At 40.2% G+C, this 25546-nt stretch overlaps 2 protein-coding genes across 9 annotated transcripts in view; both read left to right on the top strand.

Annotated features, from left to right (window-relative positions):
• Nucleotides 1-1147: 1147 nt before the first annotated feature.
• Nucleotides 1148-16812, top strand: pld2 (phospholipase D2). 4 transcript variants are annotated; one of them, XM_068716269.1, is made up of 24 exons: nt 1148-1165; nt 5404-5561; nt 5663-5790; nt 6108-6250; nt 6380-6473; nt 6821-6886; nt 6977-7035; nt 7130-7375; nt 7485-7628; nt 7717-7800; nt 7931-8009; nt 8126-8236; nt 8328-8537; nt 8644-8800; nt 8887-9005; nt 9279-9392; nt 10479-10583; nt 10999-11090; nt 11354-11467; nt 11707-11753; nt 12031-12165; nt 12950-13103; nt 13493-13610; nt 13724-16812. In XM_068716269.1, the coding sequence occupies exons 2-24, from the start codon at nt 5432-5434 to the stop codon at nt 13946-13948; spliced, it is 2874 nt and encodes a 957-aa protein (XP_068572370.1). In that variant the 5' UTR covers nt 1148-1165; nt 5404-5431; the 3' UTR covers nt 13949-16812. The 4 variants fall into 4 exon arrangements, with proteins under 4 accessions (XP_068572370.1, XP_068572372.1, XP_068572369.1 ...); XM_068716271.1 differs by lacking the exon at nt 1148-1165 and adding an exon at nt 1223-1682 and having other exon boundaries at nt 8328-8504; XM_068716268.1 differs by lacking the exon at nt 1148-1165 and adding an exon at nt 1224-1682.
• A 347-nt stretch (nt 16813-17159) lies between these two features.
• Nucleotides 17160-25546, top strand: part of mink1 (misshapen-like kinase 1) — a 32625-nt gene continuing 24238 nt past the window's right edge. For all 5 annotated transcript variants that reach the window (XM_068716267.1, XM_068716266.1, XM_068716264.1 and 2 more), the window contains exons 1-7: nt 17160-18532; nt 23251-23316; nt 23718-23900; nt 23991-24101; nt 24191-24281; nt 24388-24518; nt 24607-24661. In XM_068716267.1, coding sequence (XP_068572368.1) covers nt 18476-18532; nt 23251-23316; nt 23718-23900; nt 23991-24101; nt 24191-24281; nt 24388-24518; nt 24607-24661 — 694 coding nt within the window. In that variant the 5' untranslated portion in view covers nt 17160-18475. The remainder of the gene's footprint in view (nt 18533-23250; nt 23317-23717; nt 23901-23990; nt 24102-24190; nt 24282-24387; nt 24519-24606; nt 24662-25546) is intronic.

The following is a 25546-nucleotide window of genomic DNA, read 5'->3' as shown; positions in this document are numbered from 1 at the left end:
GCAGTCACTGCAGCATTGTGGTTAAAAATGCTTTGTGTATGTCTGCTGCTGTTCTTCAGGGATGTTGAAACTTACATATGCTCAGATAAAAGTGTAATTACAATGCAAAACTCCTAAAAAAACAAACATTTTGTAATCGGATTATTATTGTCACATACTGTATGTATCAACTGGATGCTTAAAAAACATACGGTGAATTATCTTAACATATTGATGTACGTATTATTTAAATCAGCATGCTCAGTGTCTGTGATGTGGTACACTACCTTGAATAATTTCTAAATCACTAGTTAAGACTTTTGGTGTAAGTGTGGTTGAACACACCCATGTGGTGTAAACATGTATTACACCAAAGCAGAAAGGGCTATTTTTCCCCCAGTAACAGCGCCACACTAGAAGTGTCTCAGACTGTTACCAATTTTTGCTTATATCTTGCAAGTATTTTTCTTTTATCCTATAGTCGATTTTACCAGTCCACCTGAGTCAAAGTGTTCCACTAAAACTAAGTCTGTTTATTTGTAGGCTTATATATCATCTCATTCAGTTTACAGGTCCTCAAGTTTATTAAGAGGAATGGGGGAACCCAAAAACACAAACGTTGCCACAAGTGGAAAACATGAGTAACCTTCAGAGGGGATATTAATGCAATCAAATATTAAGCTTTTCTACGTCCCTGGAAACGATTTTAATGTCATCAACAATCTTGATAAGGGTGTGGAGGATTTGAATTTTAGGTGATTGTCTAGAGACAAATAAATCACTGTCCAGAGTAAACTCAGAGTACATGTCATTACATTATTGACAGTAGTAATCAGTCTGCTTCTCCTGTCTGTAAGTGGTGTTGTAGTTTAAATACAATCATTAGGCTACGTGTGTGCGGATGAATACATAATAACTAGAATTGTTAAACGTTTAAATTAAAAGAGGATTTCCCAGAAATGCTTGTATTTTGTGGCTTGCATTTCAAATGAAAATGTTGTGGGACAGTTCAACCTAGGCTAGCTGGCACGACGTAAACAGTCTTCCGGTACTTCCGGTAAGTACACCTTACAACGGGAACGTTTAAAAGTAAAAAAAACAGAAATGCAGTGTCCCGATATTTGCAAGCAAGCTTTTCATTTTTAAAATACGAACCGGAAATCCTGTGGTATGTTCCGTGAATCACGTCAGTACAGATAAGTAACGCTGTCATGTAGTTTCATTGGAGCCCACCTCCTCCTCTTGATCTATCTTATGATCTAGGTTACCTGAATTCCTGTGTGTGTGTGTGTGTGTGTGTGTGTGTGTGTGATGGCGGCCCGTCAGGACTTGTCGTGCCTTTTGTCGCTCGAAACTTTTATCACGCGAAAAAATAAGCAAGCTGTTTGGTTTGTGAATAAACATCATGTGCTTTTTGTTAAATCGGATTTAAAAATAGAAGACAAAATGTGCTAAGCAACAGCTGCCTCTTGCTGCCGTATTTTCGTATATTCCCTTTTCTTTTTTCCTCCTCCACACTCTGTCCCACTGGACACCCTGTGGGAGGGACTACCGTGTGCATCACCCACGGGGAATACGAATGACCTCTTCATTGAGAAAAACGATGAAACCTTACTTTTAGCCTGTATGTAGGCCTAATTACATGTTGTCTATTTTTTCCGCACGTGGAATAGCTGTGTCCCGAGTCGGTATTTGAACTGAACGTAAGTATCTTCGTGGGCCTAACTAACTAAATCAGACGGATGTTTCACTCCTCTGACTGAGCGGTCGCAGCATTGCAGATTTAAGATACGAGTCCAGCTGCGGGGTTTTCACGCCACCGAGGCACGGACCCAGCGCCTATTGCTTATCGTCGGTGTGATGTGCGAACAGCCGACCGTCGTCACTTTCGCCAGGTGATGTTTGTGGCGTAGTTTTGTAAACTCGGGTTGGAGTTTTGTTTTGTGAAATGCGTCGCTGTAGGAAACGAGGCTATGGGTGGAGACGACACAAAGTAGCATTCAGCAATGTCAGCTTCTGAAGTCTGAGCTGCCTTGATATCCGGAGACTTAAAGTGACTATACTATATTGTGAGAATTAAGAAAGTGGATCATGCAGGTTTAGGGGTAAATTTAAGATGGTGTGTAGCTCACATAGGCTACAAAACTTGTCCATACTACGAAAAAGAAAGCAAAGTGGCAAACGTGTGTGTGTGTTAATCTCCAAACTTGTATCTTAACTCACGTTACAAAGCTCGTGACAGTTTACTGTAATGGGTTAATGTAGTGAAAACGCTGAATCAGTCAGAAACGATCTTTATTTTAGGCGACAGTTGCGCAGTTTTGGGGGAAATCCGCGGGGCTGAGGCGCAGGCAGCGGGTTGACTTGACTGTGTCAGCACTGTTGTTTTAGTTACGTAGGAATGTGTGACACATCCTGTCATTTGGTGGATGGATTTGGTTCAGAGTCTGGGGGTATATATTTTGTCTCAGTATGCATTTAAAGGCCACGTGCATGTTTCGTTTCTAAAAGGTCAGGTAAATTATGTAAAAACACCATAACTTTCCCATAGAGCAGGGAACATAAACATCTGTAAAGATCAGGCTTATTTATTCAATATGACACCTTTTTAAATAAATACTACACTGCATTTACCATGTTGCCCCTAAGATGGAGAGAAACTAGCTATACCTGAGGTGCAATTTCTTTAACTTATTAACATTTTATAATTTAGGATAATATTGTTCTTCAAGCAGAGTAATATCAGATCATATGCGACAGGTCCAGGCATGGCAACCTTTGGAAAAAAAACCTATTGTTAAATTGAGCCAGTTTTGTAACTTAGTTACTTAAACACACCCAGTAGTGATGTAAAGGTGTACCCACCACGCCCTGGGTACGCCTCTACATCACCACAGCAGGGTGAGAACTAGTATGGTCAGCAGTAAAAACATGATTTTCGGGTGATGTCTAGTTGATCTTCAAAGCCCCTTTGTGAAATATGTTAATGTTGTTGTATAAACTTTTTAATTGTTCTGATGGTATACGTTTTTGTTTGGGGGGGAAAAAAATAGACGATTCAAAGACAAATCCTGCACATAGGTGCTTTAAATCTCTCATGGCGTTGTCGGTCACTGCTGCTGGCAACATTAAGTGGTAATCGGTCCAGCACCACTGAAACACACTCAAAGATTTATGCTCCTGTGAACAGTTGGTGTGTAAGATGTTGCTTAAAAGCACTCCCCTCTGGCCAATTTGGCTCATGTTGTAGAGGACTCTGGGTGGGTGTAGTGTGTTTCACAGGTAGGACGTCTGAGTAAGTTTCACTCCAACAAACAAAAAACAAGAAAAGCTTGTCAAGTCAACACTCGACTTCTCTGACTCAAAGAGTTAACGAAATATATTTTAAGATTCTGTCATGCCTGTAAGTTTATTGCATAATATTGCTCTGTGGCAATTACAAGTTAGCTTTTCACCTGAGAGTAAAGGCTGATCAGAGAAAAAAGATGCTATACTTCCAGTATTCATAGCACTCAACAGAGGTTGTTTGGTTAAATATTATTTTTCTCAACAAACAGCAGTAAATTTAAATGACAGGGTTTAATGTTAATTTGCATGCCAATGGCCAAAACATATCTTATATTATAAGTGGAAACAACAAATAAATCTTGGGAATAGTGAAGAATTAACTCTGCAGCAAACATGACAAAGAAGAAATGGTCCTAATATGGGTTTCATATCAATTAAAACACAACTTGTTCTTTTCATGGGAATCCCAGATGTTAAATATAGTCTTCTGCAAATGATGGAAACTCAAGAGAGTGTTGTTCAGCAGTTGTAAATTGAGTCAAGCCTAATATGCCGAATGAGTCTTAAACAAACAAGATATGGTATTTGTTATGAAGGAAATAATTAAATAAACAGTAACTGAGATAACAAAGGATCTACAAAAGAGATTATTATCAAACACAAATTATTACAGTTTCATCAAGGTATTTTTTATTGCGGCTTTCACTTGTCCTTTTATTTCTATTAAGTCTTTAGATGCTGCTGAAGCTAGCTAATACAGTCCAGCTGAAGTACCCAGCCAGTGTTCAGTATTGCACTTAACCTGCTATAGTTCCTCCTTTATTCAGTTGGTAGATGTGAAACAAGATATACTGTATAATCCATGTGACACAATTTGGCAAGTACTTCAGTGAAAACCTTTTCTATTTTATTTTTTATTATTTTATATGACACATATCTTGATCCCAAACTCTACCACTAATATTGAAGTTATAATAATAGAGCAAGTTCAGAGATAATGCTGAAGTTAATCAAAAAGGCAACAGAGTCATATCTGTGTCTTCCACAGCTATAGTTTCAGTTTTTATTTCTCATGGAATCAAAACTATAAATGAACATTTTACATTTTCACTAAATTTTGGGAGTTCTTTAGTGTTAGTATTTTTAGTATATGTTCCATCCTCATTTTCATTCCCAAACTCTCTCTCTCCTTCTCACACACACACACACACACACACACACACACACACACACACACACACACACACACACACACACACACACACACACACACACACACACACACACACACCCTCCTTCCCTCCTCTTTGCCTGGTTGCCCAGGAAACATTCAGCCATTCAAAGACATCTACCCACACACGATACAAAAGGGTTCACACACACCTTTTTCTCGCACTGGTAGCTGTGTCCTAGACTTCTCATGTGACGCAGTGTCGATGACTACTCTGCTGCTGGGGCTGCTTCATGTATTGATGTTATTTTTAGTTCATGCACTTCTGCTACAAACTACTGATACTATTAATGGTAGCAGTAGAAGTACTGATAACACCCAAAGTTCCACTACTTGTCCTCAATCAAAGGATAATTGCAAAAACATTTGTTTTAAGTTTTAAAACGCACCATATAGAATAACACATAGAAGATCTAACATCTAAAGTGTAACTAGATTTAAAACTTTGAGGAAAGTTAACAGCCTACTTATAACTTAACTATAGCTACACTGGCATAAACAGCATTCATTTAATAATTTCCATAATTAGACATGAAGCCATGTACAGTATAGAGAAAATATACGCAGAATCCCTTCAATTAATATAAAATATACTATGATATAAATACCTTTTTAATTATGTGATTAATGCAGCTAAAACCTTGAACTTGCAGTCTGTGGAGTTACAATATTGTAAGACTCCAAAATGTCTCACTTTTGATTTTATTGGAATACTAAATCACTTAATTGTTGAGGTGATGAAATGAGTTGATGAACTGCTGTGAACTCCAAGCTTGTGTCTTTAAAATCTCTATCTGCTGTAGATAGGTCTCAGGTTCACAATTGTTTTGTATGCTTAGTGTTGGGAAGGTGCAAACACTCCGAACTGTAAATGTGAACTCCCTTTTCTTTTGTCTTTGCATCAGGGCAGCTGGCACTTGCAGCAACAGTGCGATGGCCAGCCCAGATGTGATCGAGCCGGCGGCTCAAAGCTCGACATCCCAAAACCTGGCCAGAAGGCGCTTTTCTCATGACAATCACGGCATTTCTCCAGACGAGATAGATGGCCTCATGTCCAGCAGTGGTGAGATAAACAGTCCCTTTTATGAATACGTTTAACCGTTGAAACTCTAATGGCTGCATCAGAAGACTTTAATCAAAATGTTCTAATCTTCCAATTCGCAGACGGTCGCCCTTTCCTTGTGGTGCATCATCTTCCTGACGTAAAAGATGAGGGTATACCTTTCTTAATGCCTGGTATACCTATTACATGCAGAGTGGACAACACAGAGAAATACACTACTCGCTCAAAGGTACACCAGTTTTTAATCACGTGTGGAAAATAATTCACTTTTTTTTTCTTTGGTGGTTGTTAACAAGATGCTAGTATTTATAGAAAGCTTTTGATAAGCTTGACCATGTCAATCTGATTTACCGTACTAATGTGATATAAAATCTGCTGCCTCAGTGTTTGAACTTTGAGTTGGTTTGTTTCGAGCCAGCTTGCTCAGCTTTTATAGAAGCCTACTGTTGTTGTTCAGATAGAGAGGTAGGCTTCTAAGAATGTACCATATTTTCCTAAATCAAAACCACCATGCTCATGTACATCATTTCAATAACGTCCCTCCAGGTCCATGTAGGCACCTTGTACACAGTGCAGCTAACACATGGTCACTTCCACTGGGTAGTGAAGAGGAAGTACAAGCACTTCCAAGAGCTGCATCGAGACCTTTACAAGCACAAGATGATACTTCACTTGATGCCTCTGGGAAGGTCGGTGCACTATTCTGTTTATTTCAATCATGCAAATCAACCTATCGCTCTGAGAGACCTGCAGTGGAAATCTTTATCGTCAGGTTTGTCAAGCACCAAGTATTTTGAATATTTAAATTTCTCTCAAAGATTTGCAAAGGACAGGCAGCAGCTGAGAGCCATGTCAGAGGAAATGCCCAGCCTACACGGGACTGAACGGACCAGGAGGACCTCCAGCAAAATGGTATCAAACAAACCAATCAGATACACGAATAGTTTACACAGAACACAAAAACCCATTCGAATACACACACTTAATTGATGTTGTAGCAAGATATTAAAAATAGAGAAGATTGGTCTTCTCTATTAACTACTGTACATACTACTGCTGCTGTGTTGGTCTTTGTAGAGTCCTTATTCAGGCTGATCAATGTAATATATTTTATTTATAGGAAATATCATATATACTGCCAAAATTTTTTTATTTCTAATACAATTTAAAATCATTTTATTTATTTTATTGTATTGTATTATAAATATCATGTACAGAACAAAAACAGTTGCACTTATTTACCTGCTTTTCTATTGCAGAAATACCTTGAGGAGTACCTGAATGGTCTGCTGGAGAATGCATTTTGTAGGAATGATCACAGCATGGTAACAGCTTTAAAACAAAAACACGCATGCACACATACAAAGTGGATGTCATGCAGCACGATGACATTTTCACATTTACTTTTTTTGCAGCTTGAATTCCTTTCCGTCGGTGCTCTCTCCTTCGTCACTGACCTCGGACCCAAAGGCTTGTAAGCAAACTTACTGAGAGTGTGTGAGGCGTAAGGAAAAGTGGGTTTAATGACCAAGTGCGTGATAGAGATTGATTGTGTCAACTTGTCTCAGGGAGGGACCCATCTTCAAGAGGTCGGGGGGTCACCGGATCCAAGGCCTCAACTGCATTGGCCATCATCAGCTCTGTTTTCGCTGGTCCCGACGCTGGCTAGTGGTGAAAGACTCCTTCCTGTTGTATATGGACCGAGACAACGGCAGCATCAACTTTGTGTTGCTGTTTGACCCGGAGTTCAAAGTGAAAGTAGGACGTTCTTACACAGACACCAGATATGGAGTCTGCATTGAGAACTTCACTCGGTAGGTCAGATGTTTGTTTGCCTAGGTACTGAGAGCTCTAGCATACTGCATGTATTTGAACCTGAGGTTATGTTGTGTTTGTGACACGTGGCCTGTTGCTTTTGTTCAGGAGTCTAATCATCAAATGCAGCAGCTATCGGCAGACTCATTGGTGGAGTCATGAAATCAACCGGCTGGCAGAAACCTCTGACTTTCTCAAAGTGCAACGCTTCGAGGGGTTCGCTCCGCCACGGGAGAACACGCTCACTAAATGGTCAGATACATGTTCTCCCGGAGATTTATCTGTTTTCACATTTCATCTTCATTTGCTAAACTTTATGGCTCATGAATGTTGTTTGAAGGTATGTGAATGGAAGTGGCTACTTTGCCGACCTGGCTGATGCTCTCGAACAAGCCAAGGAGGAAATCTTCATCACAGATTGGTGGTAAGTGTCAAGCAAGATCTGGATTCGGCGATGAAGAGGCTTCGTTTTACCAAGTTGGGAACATTTAAATATTTTAGCTACATATGAAGTGTATTTCTAATGTGACTAATGTAAATGTCTTCCCTGTCAGGCTCAGCCCTGAAGTGTTCCTAAAGAGACCAGCAACTGATAACTACTGGCGCCTGGATGAGATACTCAAACGCAAAGCAGTACGAATTCTCTCTGTCTTCTCTTCCATTCCAGTTAAATCATTTTCAAATTTCAGATTACCTGTGCTGATACATTTTTCAAGTGGCATTGCCTCTTCTTTAACTCCTTCCTGCAGGAACAAGGAGTCAAAGTGTGTGTTATGCTGTACAAAGAGATGGAGATGGCCCTTGGCATCAATAGTGAGCACAGCAAGAGGACTCTTATGAACATGCACCCAAACATCAAGGTCTGTCACATCCCCACGTAATTTGATACAGGCAATTACCGGAGGCCTCATCTCATGTCTCAACATCAATTTCAACCCCTATGTCCGCCAGGTGATGCGACATCCTGACCACGTGTCCTCTGTGGTGTTCATGTGGGCTCACCACGAAAAGACCGTGGCCATTGACCAAACAGTCGCCTTTGTGGGGGGGATTGACCTGGCGTTTGGGAGGTGGGATGACAGCCAGTACCGGCTAACTGACCTGGGTTTGACGGAGACGGCCAACAGTGTAAGCGAGGAGGAGCCCAAAGGAGATGCAGTCGTAAGAAACTGATAAAGCATGAATGTGTTGATATTAGTTCATGAACCCGTGTGCTTTCAATATGTCACAATCCCTGCAGACACTAACACATGTCTCTACTAACTAGGATAATGGTGTGTCTGGTGGTCCAAAACCACCTGAATCAGATAAGCAAGCAGAGCAGGACCCTGATGACCTGACTGGCAACACTAAACTGTGGCTTGGCAAAGACTACAACAACTTTATCAGGAAAGACTGGGTCCAACTGGACAGACCATTTGAAGGTAATGTCTCCTTAAATATCGCATACATGCAAACACACTGAGAGGAAAGAGGGAGCTGAAAGGTTTTGCTTTCTATATTTTTTCAGATAACATCGACCGTACTCAGGTTCCCCGCATACCGTGGCGTGATCTGTCTGCAGCTGTTCATGGCAGAGCTGCCCGGGATGTAGCTCGCCACTTCATCCAGCGCTGGAACTTCACTAAGGTCAGACTTAAAGCAAAGCTCTGTCACTTTAAAGTTACCTGGGTTTGCTAAAGCAATCTGAGACTTTTGTTATTTTGGACCTGTTGAAATCTTTCTACTTTATTATGGTATGCTACGCTAACCTATTGGGTTTATTAGCCAACAATTAGTCAGATAGCAAGTAGTAAAACAAAGTGTATCTAACTTTTGTTTTTTATCAAGGCTTTTGTAGGAAATAGGACCAGCAGGAAGGTCGAAAATCTTGCTTTCATTCATTTGTTTTGTCTTCTCTAGATCTTCAAAAACAAGTACAAGGACGATTTCTATCCTTACCTTCTTCCCAAGTCTCACTGCACTGCTGACTCGCTCTCATTCACGGTGCCCGGATCCAGCAAGGCCAAAGTGCAGGTATTTAAGCACCAAAGACCAAGTCACTATACACACATGATGGCAACACAGAAAACAAGCAAAGTATTTTATGTTTGGCTTAGTGTACACAGGAAAAAGGGATTTCTGTGTCAAGCCAGCTTTAAAGATGCCCTTCATCAGGACAACATCAGGGTTTGAAACCTTGAACTCTCATTTGAAGAAAGGATTATGTAAAATTATGTTGACAAACTAGTGAAATGTATTTACTGTAAACAAACAACACCATTGGCATTTTACTTTGTGAGACACCAAGTCAGAGCTAGCAGGAAATCAAATGGATTTCTTTACAGTACAACAAAGAGACACTGTTCTGCCTTTTGAAGTGCAGCTTAAGTATTCAGAGCTTTTCTTGCGATGGCAGATGGTGGAACAAGAGTAAAGCCTGTGGAAGAAAATCACTTCCAACATGTTGATCCTGTTCAGTAAAGCCAGAGAAAACAAATGCACTGCCAAAGACGGGGAGGGGGGGACAATTGGAAGTGTTTAATTTTCAATGGGCTTCATGGGAAATGTGGTCCAGGTCATGAGCACTGCTAGCGTTAGCAACACAACTGGCATGGCAGAGGCTACCGTTCTCACTCTGTACTGACTGAGTGAGCGTTGGGTAACAATAGCTTTTGCTGTGTGTACTTTCTTCTTCTACGGTGGGCAATGGCCTGTAACCTTAACCCTCGCTCCCTATTATGCCATAGCTTTCTTTTCAGGTTTAGTTATTCCCATATTCAGGTTTCAGAGACTCAGTTCTCCCATTTTTTGTTATCTGTAAAGCAGAAGTTGATGCAAGGCACAAGCTGAGTACATCACAACTAGCTTAAATTACTACAAAAAGTGATAGCAGCAGTCGTAGGTTTCTGATTTGTTACACGTCTATGATACAGCTAAAGCTTTTAAAAGTACTTTTTAAAAATAAATAGCGTAGTAATACTAAATGATAGTAATGCTAAAGTTCCTTGTTGTTCTCTGTCCAAGTCTTGAGCTAAACATGGATGTTACAATTGATTTGGTAACAGGCAGTTATTATGATGTGAAAGATGTGTCTCATGGACTGACTCGTCTCTTCTTCAGGTGTTGCGCTCAGCCGACCACTGGTCGACTGGAACCAAAGACAACTCGATCCTCAACGCCTACATCCACACCATCGAGAACAGCGAGCACTACATCTACATTGAGGTAATGCAGGAACACACGAATCTGGATGTATGTGTCCCTGTCAATGCTTTCTAATGATTTGTTGATACTTTTTAAAATAATAGCATACATAGCAAACAAAAAATTGTTACCTCAAATAGTTTTAGTAGCAACACTTAAGAGTGGGTTCTGTTTTGTATAGAAATGCATCTATTTGTATATAAAGATTGGCCTCCCTTCATTTTTGACGTTTCAGCATGTGATTCTTAATTACTTACATAACATTTGACTCTTTAATTTTACTTGTCACTGAGAGATTCTGTAGCCAATGTGTGTCTGATCAGGAGTTCTCATGAGTCTGAATATAATCACGGCTCGGCCCTTTCCCTGCCAGCTGCCTACCTGTGTTAGCCCTCACCTCATACCGAGCCACCATCTGCCTTTTCTCTGCCCTCAGAACCAGTTCTTCATCAGCTGTGCCGATGATGGGAAGACCATCTATAATGGGATCGGTGATGCAATTGTGAATCGAATCTTGCGTGCACACAGGTTGGGTTTGATTGCACAAGACAGCTTTGTTTATTTTGCATACCCACGATCTCGAACCTTAAAGTTATAAAGCAGTTTTTCATGAAGCTCATTGTGAAATTTAAACATGTTAAACAAAGCACATTTCAAAGAGTATAAACAATGAGTACATTTCAGCATGTACCCAACAAATCACAACATAGAATATAAATAGGAGTGAAAGGAACAGTCCACTTGTAGTAATGTTTAAATGGTACACTTGTTGACATTGTGTCTTGCTGCAGAGAGCAGAAGAAGTACAGGGTGTTTGTGGTGGTTCCTTTGCTTCCTGGATTTGAGGGAGACATCAATACGGGAGGTGGAAATGCCATCCAAGCTATTCTGCACTTCACTTACAGGTAAGAGCCTTTTCCTCCCGTTATCATTTATGTACAAAATGCCAGAGTTGAGGATTTGCTCAAATTTAATTGGGATAATATTCCATTCTTTTAGCTTTTGTCTATTACAAAAGTAAGAAGTAGCTGTTTCACCAGTTGGGCTAGGGTTTCTATCAACCAAAAGTGCAACTTGATTGATTGATACATTTTTGTCCTATAATGTGTTAATTATGTAATTTTGTGAATGATTAATCTTCTAGGACCATGTGCCGAGGGGAGCACTCTATTCTCTCAAGACTTAGGGAAGGTGAGTTTTCTGTCACTTGTCTGCTCTCATTTCCACAAAAAAATCCATCTGACATCACAAAATACCACCTGTTTCCTCTCTGACATGTTTCTTTCCTTTTCTTTGTGTTGCTCCTTTAAACTGAAGCTACTGGTACTAGGTATCTGCCCACCAGTTTCCATTTACATCCTTGACTTCTTCTTCTATTCCATTTTAAGAGTCTATGTGAGTTTCCTAATACATTTCCATTGTTTTGCATTATCCTTTGTGATTAATGTGGTTCTGGTTTACCCCCCAGTTGAGGAGCTGTGGACGGAGTACATCACACTCTGCGGCCTGAGAACACATTCCCAGCTCTCCCAGTCGCTTGTCACAGAGCTCATCTATATTCACAGCAAGACCATCATTGCTGATGACCGCTGCTATATCATTGGTGCGTCACCACTGATGCAAACTCATTCCAAATTATCATTTTGACCTTAAGTCATCTTTGAGCTATGATGTTTTAGCTGTAGTTTAATAGCACAGTCAACACTGCAAAATTTGCAAGTGGACATATAGATGGATATATAGTCCACCATTCCTGTGCTGGGTTCAGATTGCCTTCACACACACACACCCGGATTCAGAGGAAACGATGTATGCATGTAATCCTGCATTTCTATTTGTAATTGTATCTCATTGAGCCTCATTGTTTACTGTTCACTCTCCTTATTTTGTCTTACGGTACTGCTAATGCAAATCTAACATTTCTTCTACTACTAAAGCCGTAAAGAATGGGGTGGTCTTTATTCTGAGGCATGCACAAGGAATGCAATGTATTTGTGACCAAATTGGCTATGGCCAGGCTCTTAAAAGGACTTTTTTAATTAAATGTTAAACCAGGTTGAGACTGTTAAACATAAATCAAAACGCTTAAATCAGCGGTTTGTTTGCCAAGATTAATTTCTTCCACAGACTCTGTGATTGGTCAGCTTTGAGTTCTGCACTCATAGACTTCATTTCATATACAGAATATAAACCTGTAACATTCAAGTTCAAATCCATTTCTGAACAACAAATATACAGAGAAGAGAATCCTGGATTCATTGTGAAGAATATTTCCGATATAAAGTTATTTCACTTTGAGAGTTGCTTCATGTGTTGAATATGGTTTGACGAGTGACGCCTCTGAAATGACGGATTGTTAATGCTCATACTTTCCACTTGTGTTCCAGGATCAGCCAACATCAATGACCGCAGCATGCTGGGCTGCAGAGATAGTGAGATGGCAGTGTTTGTGGAAGATGAAGATCGGGTCCTTTCCGTCATGGGAGGGCAGGAGTACCAGGCAGGACCCCTCACACTCGCTCTGCGTAAAGAGTGTTTCAGGTCAGGATGAGATATGCAACTCCTGAAATGTGCGTTCTCTTTATGCATGACCATGAACTGTTACTACCTCCAAGGGAGTGTATCACCTATCTCTCTGTCATGGAAAATATCAAGGCTAGCTTAGTTTGTTTTTATTGAGAAGGGTCGGCTACCAAATGGAATCTGGCAACAAGTGAGGAACCATCTATATTTTTTTGAGACTTACAAGAAAATCATCTCATTTGAAAATGATGTAATCATTTCCCTTATGATAAACCTAAATAATTTAATTCTCACTTAAGAACTTTGAATTATATTGTGACATTATAAGAACGTCTGTAATCTTTGAATGCTCTGTGCTTGTGGAACGTTCGGCTGTTATTTATTTATTTATTTATTTTCCCCACCAGAGTTCTTGTTGGAGCTTCTTCAGACCCCACTGTCAATATTGACGATCCAATCAGCGATGAATTCTTCTTCTTGGGCTGGAATGCACCTGCTAAACTGAATGCCACCATATACGACAAGGTATAAATTATGTAAATGATGGTGGATTATAAATCATGATCTTTTTATTCAGTGATAGTCGCAATGTGTAGTTTTAGTTTTCTTACCCCCTTTTGTTGGCTGGTCTACAACAGGTCTTCAAATGCCTGCCCCACAACACTGTCCACAACATGCGACAGCTGAAGGAATACGCCAGCAAGGAACGCCTCTGCGACACAGACCCTGAGCAGGCCAGAGAGGAGCTGAAGGCCGTCCGAGGGCTGCTGGTCCACTTCCCGCTGAAGTTCCTGTGTGAGGAGAACCTGCTGCCTCCACTGAACACTAAAGAAGGCATGGCTCCGGTGGGGCTGTGGACATAACCGCAGCTGAGCTCAGATCAGACCACTACGTAACAACTAAGGGGCTGCTGCACCACGTGCTCCCTGTAGTTTCTAATGTTTAGCACAGTACACTTAAGTAGTTCCAACACTGACGCTGCAATGATGAGGAAAGACATCACCTCAACACAGTCAATGTTTTTTATATTGTCTTTTGACTGACGATGAGTTTGAACATAACCACTGAAATGTAGATTTTTCATCATGTTTTAGAACAGTAGCTTAACCTGAACTGGACAGTTTGTTCGTGATGATCATGTCTGCTGCATAACTTGCACTACAGTGCAATCTGAACTGCAGAGCTGGCGGTGGTGTTAGACACACATAAATGAATGTATGAGTCAGGAGAGGATTTGCGAGGTTGTATTTGAAATCAAGCATTTTCACATGATCTGAGAACATAGTGTACATTTATTAGTGCAAGGTTTTTGGGTGGGTGGGTGTCTCTGTCTCTCTCTCTCTCTCCTTCTCTCTCTCTCTCTCGCACTCCCTCTCTCCCTCTGAGGCTTCACCTCTCACTGCAGTGCCAGCAAATCTGTCAGAACATTTGTGGTTGTTATGGTGACGGATATAAAGAGATGACTGGATGGTAGCTGAAACAAAAACTGGATAGGGCAGAGAAGGGAGAGTACTGATAAAGAGGGAGAACTTACTACATCAGGATGTTGTTCCGGAAAATAGACGGTAATATGTTGAAAGAGGACTGATCAAAATCATTTAAATATTTTTGGATGATCAGGTGGGAAAACGGTTCGAGGGAAAGAAAAAGAGGACAACATAATTAAAGGTTGCTAGGTTGATTTACCGCTAATTGTTGCTTCTTCATTTTTTTAGTCACCATGACAACCAAAGTGAATTATTATTACATCATTCTGTCAGCAGAACAGAACAAAACATTCCAGTAGCCACTTCAGCTATTTCCATGCCGGCTCCTCAATTCCGTGTCCAGGTGCCATAAAATGTCTCACATATCTACACGTTTTGTTGATTTACATGCACCAGGCTTTTATTAGGCACATTACATTTAGCCATTACACTGTAACTGAGTAGTGACATAATGTGGCTTATATTCACGGAGCAATTCCCACAGAGCAACATCGAGTCTTAAATCACAAAGAGTTTTAGGTTTTGTTTCATATGAAATCACAATAGTTATTCTCTCAAACCCTGCTAATTCTCTTGACTGAGCCATTAGCACTGATATTGAGCAAGTCTTGCACTGGATAAACATGTAGCATCCATATTGCATTGACTGATTTTGGAAATATCATATAATAACTGCAGAACTTGCTACCTTCCTCATGTAGCAAAGCAGAACCTGGAACACAGTCTTGCCAAGTTTATCAGTAACTGCAAAGCTCCTGTGTCATATCAAGATTTTAGAGAACAACCAGCAGCGAGGCAGACAAAAGGCAGAATGTGAGGCTTTATCTTTTATACTCTTTCTGTGGTTTTCTCATTGAATTTTTTTTAAAGAGATCTGTATGTTTATGGAGATTTCAAATATTGGATTGATGTGCATGGCATTACCATAATCCAGTTCATAATCTATTTTTTAAATTGTTGAACATACGACAGAGCCAGTGAAATACACAGACTTCTTTGTCTGTACAGAACTTTTTGTCAACAACACTACCAAGGTGGTTACAGCATCTAAGGCACAGGGGGTGGATTGGCACCTCTCCAGTGCCAATCAACACTCCGCACTTGGTCCATACAGGGACTTGAACTTGCAACTCTCCGGTTCCCAGGCCTGGGCCCTCCTGCTGCTCCAGAGCCAATGCTTCAATGAATCTGACAGATGACAAGTGTCACACATGAACTCTGCCTTGTCACCACATGAAGCACCTTTCACAGAGGAAGATATTAAAAAGACACAATGAGTTCTTGCACACTAGAAACTTTGTATTTGCTGTAACCTGTCTTGTACAGAACAAAATGGTGGCCTTGAGGGGTATACTTTGTTTAAAGATTCTACCGAAATGTCTGTGATATACTGAGAATTGACCATATACTGTTTTACCATGATTTTTGTTTTTTATTGGACTAACAGCCAGCATTACCAGTACATTTTTATGAATAAACTACTAACAGAAACTAAACAAAAAAGTCACCATGTGAAAATCTTTGTGTATGAAAACCTGCAGATCTTGGTTATTACCTTAGAGTTGCTGATGTATAGCCTACTAACACTGAGGGTTAGAGAGATAATACATATTCTTACTTAATCATTTAAAAACAGTTATGAACAACTTCTTCTTCAAGGTATGTTATTTTCTTATCTCCTCAATAAACTTGTTTTTTATGGAGTTTCAAAGTCACTTTAAAAATTTTTTTTTATCAAAATGAACATGGCATGTATCAAAAAATAGCCTTCCACAGTCTGATACCATCTAGAAACAGAGCGTGACATTTTGCACAAAAAAACAAACTGAGAAGGGAAACATTCTAGTCATTGTGAAAATTCAAGGATGTTTTATTGTCATTATGCAACATAGGGATGCACAGCAAAATGTAGTTGTAGCCCATTTTCAACACAGAACAAACACATGGCAAACAAAACAAAAACAGTAGCACATTCCTGTAGTGCATTTTTTGTTTTATTTGCAACACAAGGAATGTAAACAGCAGCAACAAACTGGTATCACTAGTACTTAAATTCCATCATCTGTTATCTGTTCATTCTGGGAACAAACAATGTATTTTAGTAGAGCAATTTGAAGACTGAGTGTACATGGAAACTGAACATGTAAATGGGCACTGTTTATTTTTCAATAAATAAGTTAATTTAATATATGAATGCTGAAATCTTCAATAAAGCACCATGCTATTGTTTTTTAACTCTTTGTGGACAGCTTTGGACTTCAATCATGCATTATTGACAAGCATTATGATTTGTTGAAGATAAGGTAGGCCTGTTTTAATGTAAAATAACTGTAGTCGGCATAAAGCTCTTAGGATTGCAGACATATCAGAGCAAAACAAAAAACAGGAAAGGGTCAATTAGTTACTAATAACAACAGACACACTAGGAATGATACATTGCAGTGTGTTTTTTAGATATCCAGCAGAACTGTATTTTAAGTTAACTTATTTTTGAGACGGAGTAGGTCATTGCAGGACAGGTATGTCAGAGGACGACCTCGGCTGTGCTGCTGGGAGCAGACAGATGCAGTTGCGTAGGTTGCGTTCCGCTGTAATTTTGCAGGTAATTTGTCCCTGATGAAGCACCGTAGTCATCCAGAGCAAACACTTGAGGAGCGTGTGCAGCCAATCGTCAGTACAACCCTGTTAGACTACAACAAGGCTGGGAGTGGGAGGGAGAACTCAAGAAGCAAAACATGGCGAAATAACAAGTTTAGCTGTCGCCGCTTTTGAAACTGCACCGTGTCTTTAGTGTTGGGGTGTAACTACCAGTTCATAAAAATTGGACGCGTGAGCACGAAGACAACGCTTAACTTTAAAGTGTCGTTGGCCCCAATTTACAAGTATTACGGCGGTGCCTCGCGAAAAAAAAAAAAAAAATAGTGCTCGTCTGCTTGCCTGCGCTTTTCCCCCGGAAGGTTGTGGCGGTGCTAGGCGCGACTGTCAACAGTGAAAATGGATGAAGAAGGAAAGTTTATTCTGGAAAAGACTATTTTAGCCGACTAGCTTAGCTACGTTAGCTAGCCAGTTAACGTGCGGTTGATTGCACGCACCTGACTCGGTGTTCGGATGAACGTGCGCTCCGGGTCCAAACAGGAATATTTAAGTCGTGTTAACAAGTTTGACAACTGCAGTCGCGAAAAGATCGTATTTCAAACGAGGCCATTATTTTAATTTTTTTCGCACTTTGTCTTTATATTTTGGGAGGGCACATATTTGAGGCTAATATTGACAGCCTGCCAGTCGGTTCTGGTGCGGACGGACCCGGACGCCATCACATCAGACGTTGCGTCCTCAAAAAAACAACCATTGCGCTGTTGAGCCGTAAATGTTGTTTTCTACTAGGAATGCTTCAATGACACACCAGTCCTATCTGGTAGTTTTTTAGACGCATCATTTTCTCACACATAACATTCGCTGGATGTTGTACAGCAGCAGAGACGTCTTGTCAAAATGAACGCAGCAAGGTGTTCAACAACAGTGGAGGTGCATCGCGTTGTTCGTAGAACGGTACCGATGGCCGGCTAACGGTGACGTTACTACTTTGTTGAAATATCTTGTGTAAAGTTAAACTGTATTTTGATTAAATATTGCGGCGGCGTTTCTGTAAAAACCACTGCGGATAACAGTGTAGCTCTCGTGAGCTAGCCAGCTGGGTGCAGCTCTATCTGCGATGTGTTCGCTAATCTAAGTGCTAACCGTGTTCCGCAACAGTTTCTGCACATTGGACAGCCCGTTTAGCTGAATTTAATCCATAGATAACACCGGTCAAGATCGCTGTAGCAGCCATTTATAATCCCCCTCAGTACTTTTTGTCAAATATCTGGCTAACTTGGTAGCTAAGGCTCTAAGTTTTCTCCAGCTATGTCTGAAAACGCCCCCACACGAAGCCTGGACGACATAGACCTCGCAGCTCTGAGGGTGAGTATTTGTTGTTGTTAAGATACGTGTGCTGCACTTTATTCATCTAGAATGATTGCAGACGTACTCATTGGATGTTATGTCATATGAACTGAAGTGTCTGTTTGCCTCCTGACACCATTCAACACCCACGTCTCTAAAGTTGAGGTGGAATAAACATCCCTTGGCCCCGCATTGCTTTAGGCAGCTGAGCTGTTTGAGTGTCAGATTCACATCAGAGATCACAGAATAAAGAAGCGAGTTTACAGCCGTGACAACTTTTCGTGTTTAGTGCATTAGTAAAAAAAGGAAAATAAATAATAACAAAAACAGGAGAATGATGGCTGCTCCTGTCGCTTGTGCATGACCTGAAACACTTTGCTGTTGTCATGTAGTTATTTATAATGTATTTGTAGCTACTAGTTCTAAACTCTTGAGATTGAAATGCACAAACACAATCTCTATTGTTTAAAATATTGTTGTTTGGAGGTGTTTCTCCATATGGGGGCTTGACAGCCGTATTCCAAGTTGAATGAGAAATCCTCTTACCATTTCCTTGTGAAATTTGGATCTGGTGTTTTTGGTTTGGTTTCTCTTAAAATACTACAAGTATTAGACTAGTATTAGCCCTGGTCTTACTGATCTGGTATAGCAGTGGTCCACCTTGAAGGCCTCAGTTTAAAAAACAACCTACAACCTTTTTTGACCAACTTCTTTTAACAATAGAACCACTTTACCAGACAAGAAATTAAATCAAATGAGGAAAAAAGAGTCACCACTCTTCTGATTTGATGAAAAATCTTCTTTCCAAGGCTACGGTTTCTTAATTGAGACCACAGCTCTGATGCTCTCTTTTGATGCATCTCTCCATTTCAATGGGAAGTGTCAAAATCTATGATTGTGTTGCAGCAGTAAATCCCCCAAAGACAGACCCTTATTAGCATTATAAAGAAGCATTTTATGCTTTCAGTCACTGCCTTTTTGAAAAGGTAGATCACAGCCCTGTCTCCCCACTTAGCAACAGGTTTGAAACAGAACAATAGCTTTCTTTTTCATTCTTTTTGTTATTTTTTTTATTATCTCTGTCTAGAATCAAAATGACCAAAGGTTACTCTGAGTGACTTTCCTCTGGGTGTGTTACTCCATCGAAAATAATCAGCATCACATAAACTAAGAGTCTTGAGGCATTCACATATTTATGGGGCATAACAGGAGATCAGGGGTAGTTTATTTGAATCTTGGCTTGCTTGGACCTGTGTTATCTTCTCCCTGACTTTAAATGAACAGATTTATTAAAATCCCTGCATATTATTAGAGCTGACCCAGCTCTTTATAACATATCTGTATTCAATGGTTATATGAGAAGATTGCCAATATTATCTGAGTTTATTTTTTATATAAAGTAAGATATATGAATTTGGGAATTGGATTATCAGTCTCAATAATATCTCTGTTCAGTAAATTGAAGTCATGTTTGAATATGAAAGTTATTGGCTGGAGACACAACGCTGACCGTTCAGTTTTTGTTGGAAAGTGAAGTTATTGTCGGGTTTAAAGAGTAAATGAAATCCTTAAAATACCAATATCTGCCTGGCCATCTACCACTAGAATTAATTGTGAAATTGTTTTTGTGATTTGGGTTAGCTGACCATTTAGAGGTGCCCTGTGAAGTTTTCTTATAAACAAACAAAAGTAAAATGTGTTTACATTTATTATCATTCACCAAAAGGCATCTTGTGTATCCTTGAGCTCCAACAAATGTGTTAAATGCATTTCCTCCCACATTTGTAGAGTAATTTTTTTTTTGTATTTTAAAACCTGCTTTGTTTACTAGCTAACAGTCTTTTCCTTCCGTGCCTTTGTTGGGGCATGCTGCATGTCTTGGGCGTTACTGCCACCTGTTGATGAGTGGAATAGTGTGAAACCATTGGCAGGACTGTGGAGCACGACACCCTTGTGCGCGTGCATGTGTCTCCCTGTTCATGCGCATTAGATAAACAACACTGGGACCCAGTCATAGAGAAAGGGCTCCAGAGCGCTACTACAGGACAAAAACTCCACAGGGAACCTTTAAGTGGCTCAATCACAGCAGTACAGAAGGACTCCAGCATTGGGCTACATAGCAACAGTCCATTGTACACGGGCAACAACAAGTCAGTTGTGCTGTAACACGTTGTTCCAATGTCAGTAGCACTGGATAAAATCAAAGACACCTGCACAATTGTTTGAACTACAGGTGGCATAGTAAGTTACACTTGTGGAACTAAGACAATTAAAGTGACATGGTCATACTCCAACAAATATATCTGCTGAATTTCACCTGTTTTGTTCTCAATTTAAAACTGTTGGAAAGGGATTTCTTTGCTGATTTTTCAGTTTCAAACCGAAACTCTGATAGTGTGCTGAGATTATTGGATGATGGTTAACCAGGAATACCAGCCCTCTGGAAATGAAACTCATGACAAATTTAGTCTTGTGATTTTTATTTTGGTGCAGTGAAACAGTCCATGCTTGGCATAAATAAGCATATGATAGTGATACAAATCTCTCCTTTTTAATATGAAGCTTTATTGTAAACACCAGTAAAAGTGTCACGTCAGAGATTAAACTTAATTAACTTAATTAACATTTCCTCCGTGTCCATGACTTTTTTCCCCCACATTGTGATTTATGAATTAACAAAGTCATCAAAATTGTGAACTGTCAAAATCTATTTAATCTAATTTTTTGTGGATACACTAACTTTGGATGGATGTAAATTAGCCCACATGGTGTTTACTAATACTGGGCCCATAATGGTAGCATAATCCAACAATGGCAACAACTAAATGTTCTACCGTAACTAAGATGTGCAAATTCATGCTGTTGGGATTAGGTTGCTGAATTTGAAAAAAGATGAAGTACTTCCAAATTTAAGTATTAGGAAGCCATTTAAAAACATTTAAGGCCAGCTATAATGTTTTTCACTAATGATATTCAGGGAATGCAAGTGTTTTATGATGTATTGATGCAGCTGTGTATCCACAGAAAGGGCAGGCTTAAAAAAAAAAAAAAAAGACTTTCTCTGTCAGCTAAGTTGACACCCCTGGAGGAAATGTGTGGTCAACTTCCCAATGGACCATTACCAGTGTCTTTTAAAGTTTATACCCTGTTGAACTGAGGTTGATGGGAAAGCTCACGGCATTGTTCCCTGTGGTTAATCAATACATTAAGTTTGCACATTAATAAGACAGTATTATATCCATAAGAACTACCAGAGCTGCCATTTGTATCTTTAAGCAGGCTGACTGCAGTTTCTCCTCCAGTTACCCCGTGGCTTTACTGCTTCCTTGCCATTTTAGCAATCATTGCTGGCAATTTGTTTGCCTGTGTCTGCTGGTGGTGCTAATCCTTGAACATAACTGTACCCTTCCCCTTCTATCGCTTCGTTCCTCTCATCCCACTCTCGTGGGCGAAGCTACCGCCTCTGCCTTGCCACCCACTCATTATTCTCTTCCATATCATCATTTTGTTGCCTCCTGCTTTACATTACAGTTCCCCCCTCTTTAGAGTTATAACATGCTTCACAATATGGTATGTTTATGTCATATGGGGTGTGTGCATTTGCATCAAATATGTGGTCACTTTCCAGTTTCACTGGCAAATCTTTCATAAGTATACGTGCTATTTTCTTCCCATAAATGTTTCCTGTCTCAAAGGAATTTCCCCCTCCTTGTTGAAGGCGGAAAAGCCATCATTGGAAACAGATGAAAGCAGGATAGGTCATGCTGTACATTCTAAACCCAAAGCAGCAGTCTAACCACCCACACATCTTCTTAAAGCCATATTGAAATTGCTTGAAAGTGGAACTGATTGTCATATTCCCTTGTGTCTTGGGGGAGGGGTTGCGTAATTAAGTCAAAGCACCCCTGGTGTCAGTAGAATGTGTTCACTCCATTGAAACTTAAAACGAACAAATCAAGAAAAGGCCAGATGGATGTCCATGTCAAATCCATATCTAATCTAATATCAATATGTAGTGTATCTGCTCGTCTGTTTCCTCCATGTTGTGGGCGGGCGGTGAGTGCGTGTGTGTGGGGGTGGCTAGGCAGATTGAGTTCAAATGATTTGTATGGTAATATTGGATTCAAATTGGCTTTAGTGTATACAAAGTAGAAACCATTGGGGTTGTTTTATGTATGAGTCTTTGTGGTTTTGTTTGTGTGTTTATATGACGTGTTGTTGATGGAGTCAATAGATCTGCTGCTATACTTTAACTGATGTACACATTAAATTAAAGATTCTCGATTCTCGAAACATTTGAAAGCCTGTTGGTTTTATTTTGTGTCCTCAGCAGCGTTTGTATTCAGACTTCCAACATTATTGAAGCCAGACTGCAGGAGTTACTAGAACAGGTGCAGTTTAGTATGCATTTAGTATCTAAGCGTGACTCTTAACTGAGGAAACAGTGTATGAGTATGAGTGTAACAACATGAAATATGACCTCCACTTCGGGTCGGCATTGAAGTGTAGATGTATAGGATTCAAAGAAGAACAAAGCAAGCACCACCCACTTAGAACAAAAATAGATATGGAGTGTAGCCATTTTTAATTTAGCAAAAATAAAAAAGCAAAACAAATTGCAGTTTATTTGATTGAAATGCTGTTTTTATTTGGAGCGGTTTGTATTTTGATGGTGTATCTGATCCTGCTCTGTCTGTATGTTGTATGTCTCATGAATCTGACCGTGTCTCCCATAGGATCCAGCAGGGATCTTTGAGCTGGTCGAGGTTGTCGGCAATGGGACCTATGGGCAGGTATACAAGGTGAGACATGATGCCTAAATTATACCTCAATGATGTTGTGCTTTTTTCGTAGATAAACGCATTCAACACATTAAGTTTTCACCTGTTCGATAAAATGGGCTCCAAAGACCACTCTAGTGCCTGCTCTGTGTTAAATGTTTTTTGCATTCATTTCTCAGATTACATTAGATTTAGCCAACTGCTATGTAAGAAAATGTTTCAGCTGTCAGCCTGAAAAGTTTAAACCGTCTGTGACAGAAAGATAAGAGACACTGGAGAAGAAAATGTAAAATAAGAACGGTGAAGTGGTGTGATGAAGCAATTAGCCACACTTGATGGGGTGAGATTCAAAGCGTTTCAGAAACATGGAGTCCCAGGTTCATTTTAAACTTTACTGACCGCTGTTGTGATGAACTTGTCAGGGCCGTCACGTGAAGACGGGCCAGCTGGCTGCGATCAAGGTGATGGATGTCACGGAAGAGGAAGAGGAGGAGATCAAAGCTGAAATCAACATGCTGAAAAAATACAGTCACCACCGCAACATAGCCACGTACTACGGTGCCTTTGTCAAGAAGAGTCCACCAGGACATGATGACCAACTTTGGGTGGGTCTCCCCTTTTTACCTGGCCTGATCATTTTAATGCAGAATGCCTGTTTGATTGTGCTCACTACATTTGCATTTGTCTGTATGTAGCTGGTGATGGAGTTCTGTGGGGCCGGATCAGTGACCGACCTGGTGAAAAACACTAAGGGCAGCTCTCTGAAGGAGGACTGGATCGCTTACATCTGCAGAGAAATCCTAAGGGTGAGAAATCGCTGTCCCATCAGTCAAAACAAGTCTGCAGCAGAGGTCACTCTTTACTGATCAATTTTGACTTCTTTGTCTGTGCGCAGGGCCTTTCTCATCTCCACGCCCATAAAGTCATCCACAGGGACATCAAGGGCCAGAACGTGCTGCTAACGGAGAATGCGGAGGTCAAACTTGGTACGTTGAATGCTTGTAGGTTTTGGGTAAAAGAGCAACAGTAGGTATCTGCTATACCCAGCATCGTCTCACATCCTTTTCCTCTGATCGCTTTGTCCACATTCAGTGGATTTCGGGGTGAGTGCTCAGTTGGACAGGACTGTTGGGCGTAGGAACACCTTCATCGGCACACCGTACTGGATGGCACCTGAGGTTATTGCCTGTGACGAGAACCCCGACTCCACCTATGACTACAGGGTAACAGAAGCACTGTGTTTGTGTCTGCACTATGCTGCGGGAGCATATGAAAGGTAGACACTGACCTGGTCCCTTGTGTATTTTGCAGAGCGATATCTGGTCCTTGGGGATTACAGCCATTGAGATGGCAGAGGGAGCGCCTCGTAAGTGTATACACTTCCTTTGAACACCTTTTTTTTAATTTAACCTGTTCTTGTTTGAAACATGCATTTCTATGTACCCAGCAACAGACAGTTTCTCATTGCCAGAAAAGACCTCATGAATGAGTCTGTCTTGCATATGCGGCCTTGTTGTCTGAGTCTTCAGATGGGCAGCTGACTCGCTGTAATCAAGGTAGTGTAGTCGTGAGCTGGCAGTTGGCCTGTGGAGGCTGATTGCACAGATCTCTCTGGTCTGCTAAGCGGGGAGATATGTCTGTCTGGAGATTTGGTGTTAAACCTGACTAAGAAGAAAAGAAAATCTCACTTAAGAGTAGCAGCTAAAATGTTTGTGAAATGAATCACAACTGTGGTGAACTTACAATGATAATGTTCAGAGAGCCTTTTGTTCACATCACTGATAAGAACTACAGAGCTCTTGTAGACCATGTTGCTGCTGCCAATGACATAAGACATACGGGACAACTGTGAAGCTGGTGTTAATGTACCTTTTTAAATTATGCAGTGTGTAATTACTCACTCCATCAGTTTCATTACTGAAGTATATATTCCACTTACAAAGGCGCAATATTCCTTGTTTTTTGATTAGATCTCTTTTAGGTTTTAGACAAACCATTTTTTTTAAATTACATTTTGATTAGTTAGTCGACAGACAATAATGGAAGACAGTTTTATGAATTAGTTAATTTCTCTGTTTAAAATCATTATAACTGTTACACTTTACCTTTGCTAAACTGTTTGCCAAACAAAATTAGACACGTTTGTCTTGGATAACATAAGATAGATACAGTGGGTATGGAAAGTATTCAGACCCCTTTAAATTTTTCACTCTTTGTTTCATTGCAGCCATTTGCTAAAATCAAAAAAGTT

Source organism: Cebidichthys violaceus, unplaced genomic scaffold (genome assembly GCF_023349555.1).
Source record: "Cebidichthys violaceus isolate CVI_PGR_0920_01 unplaced genomic scaffold, fCebVio1.0.p SCAF_20, whole genome shotgun sequence".
NCBI classification, from domain to species: Eukaryota; Metazoa; Chordata; class Actinopteri; order Perciformes; family Stichaeidae; genus Cebidichthys; species Cebidichthys violaceus.
The sequence above is the reverse complement of the archived record's forward strand: the minus strand, read 5'-3'. Positions and strand labels throughout refer to the sequence as shown.

Bases quoted from the DNA above. Each gene is read 5' to 3' on its own strand.
- pld2 (XM_068716269.1), top strand. From the start codon at position 5,432: ATGGCCAGCCCAGATGTGATCGAGCCGGCGGCTCAAAGCTCGACATCC. The intron at 8,237-8,327 runs GTCTGTCACATC...TATGTCCGCCAG, and splicing joins ACATGCACCCAAACATCAAG to GTGATGCGACATCCTGACCA. The intron at 8,801-8,886 runs GTAATGTCTCCT...ATATTTTTTCAG, and splicing joins ACTGGACAGACCATTTGAAG to ATAACATCGACCGTACTCAG.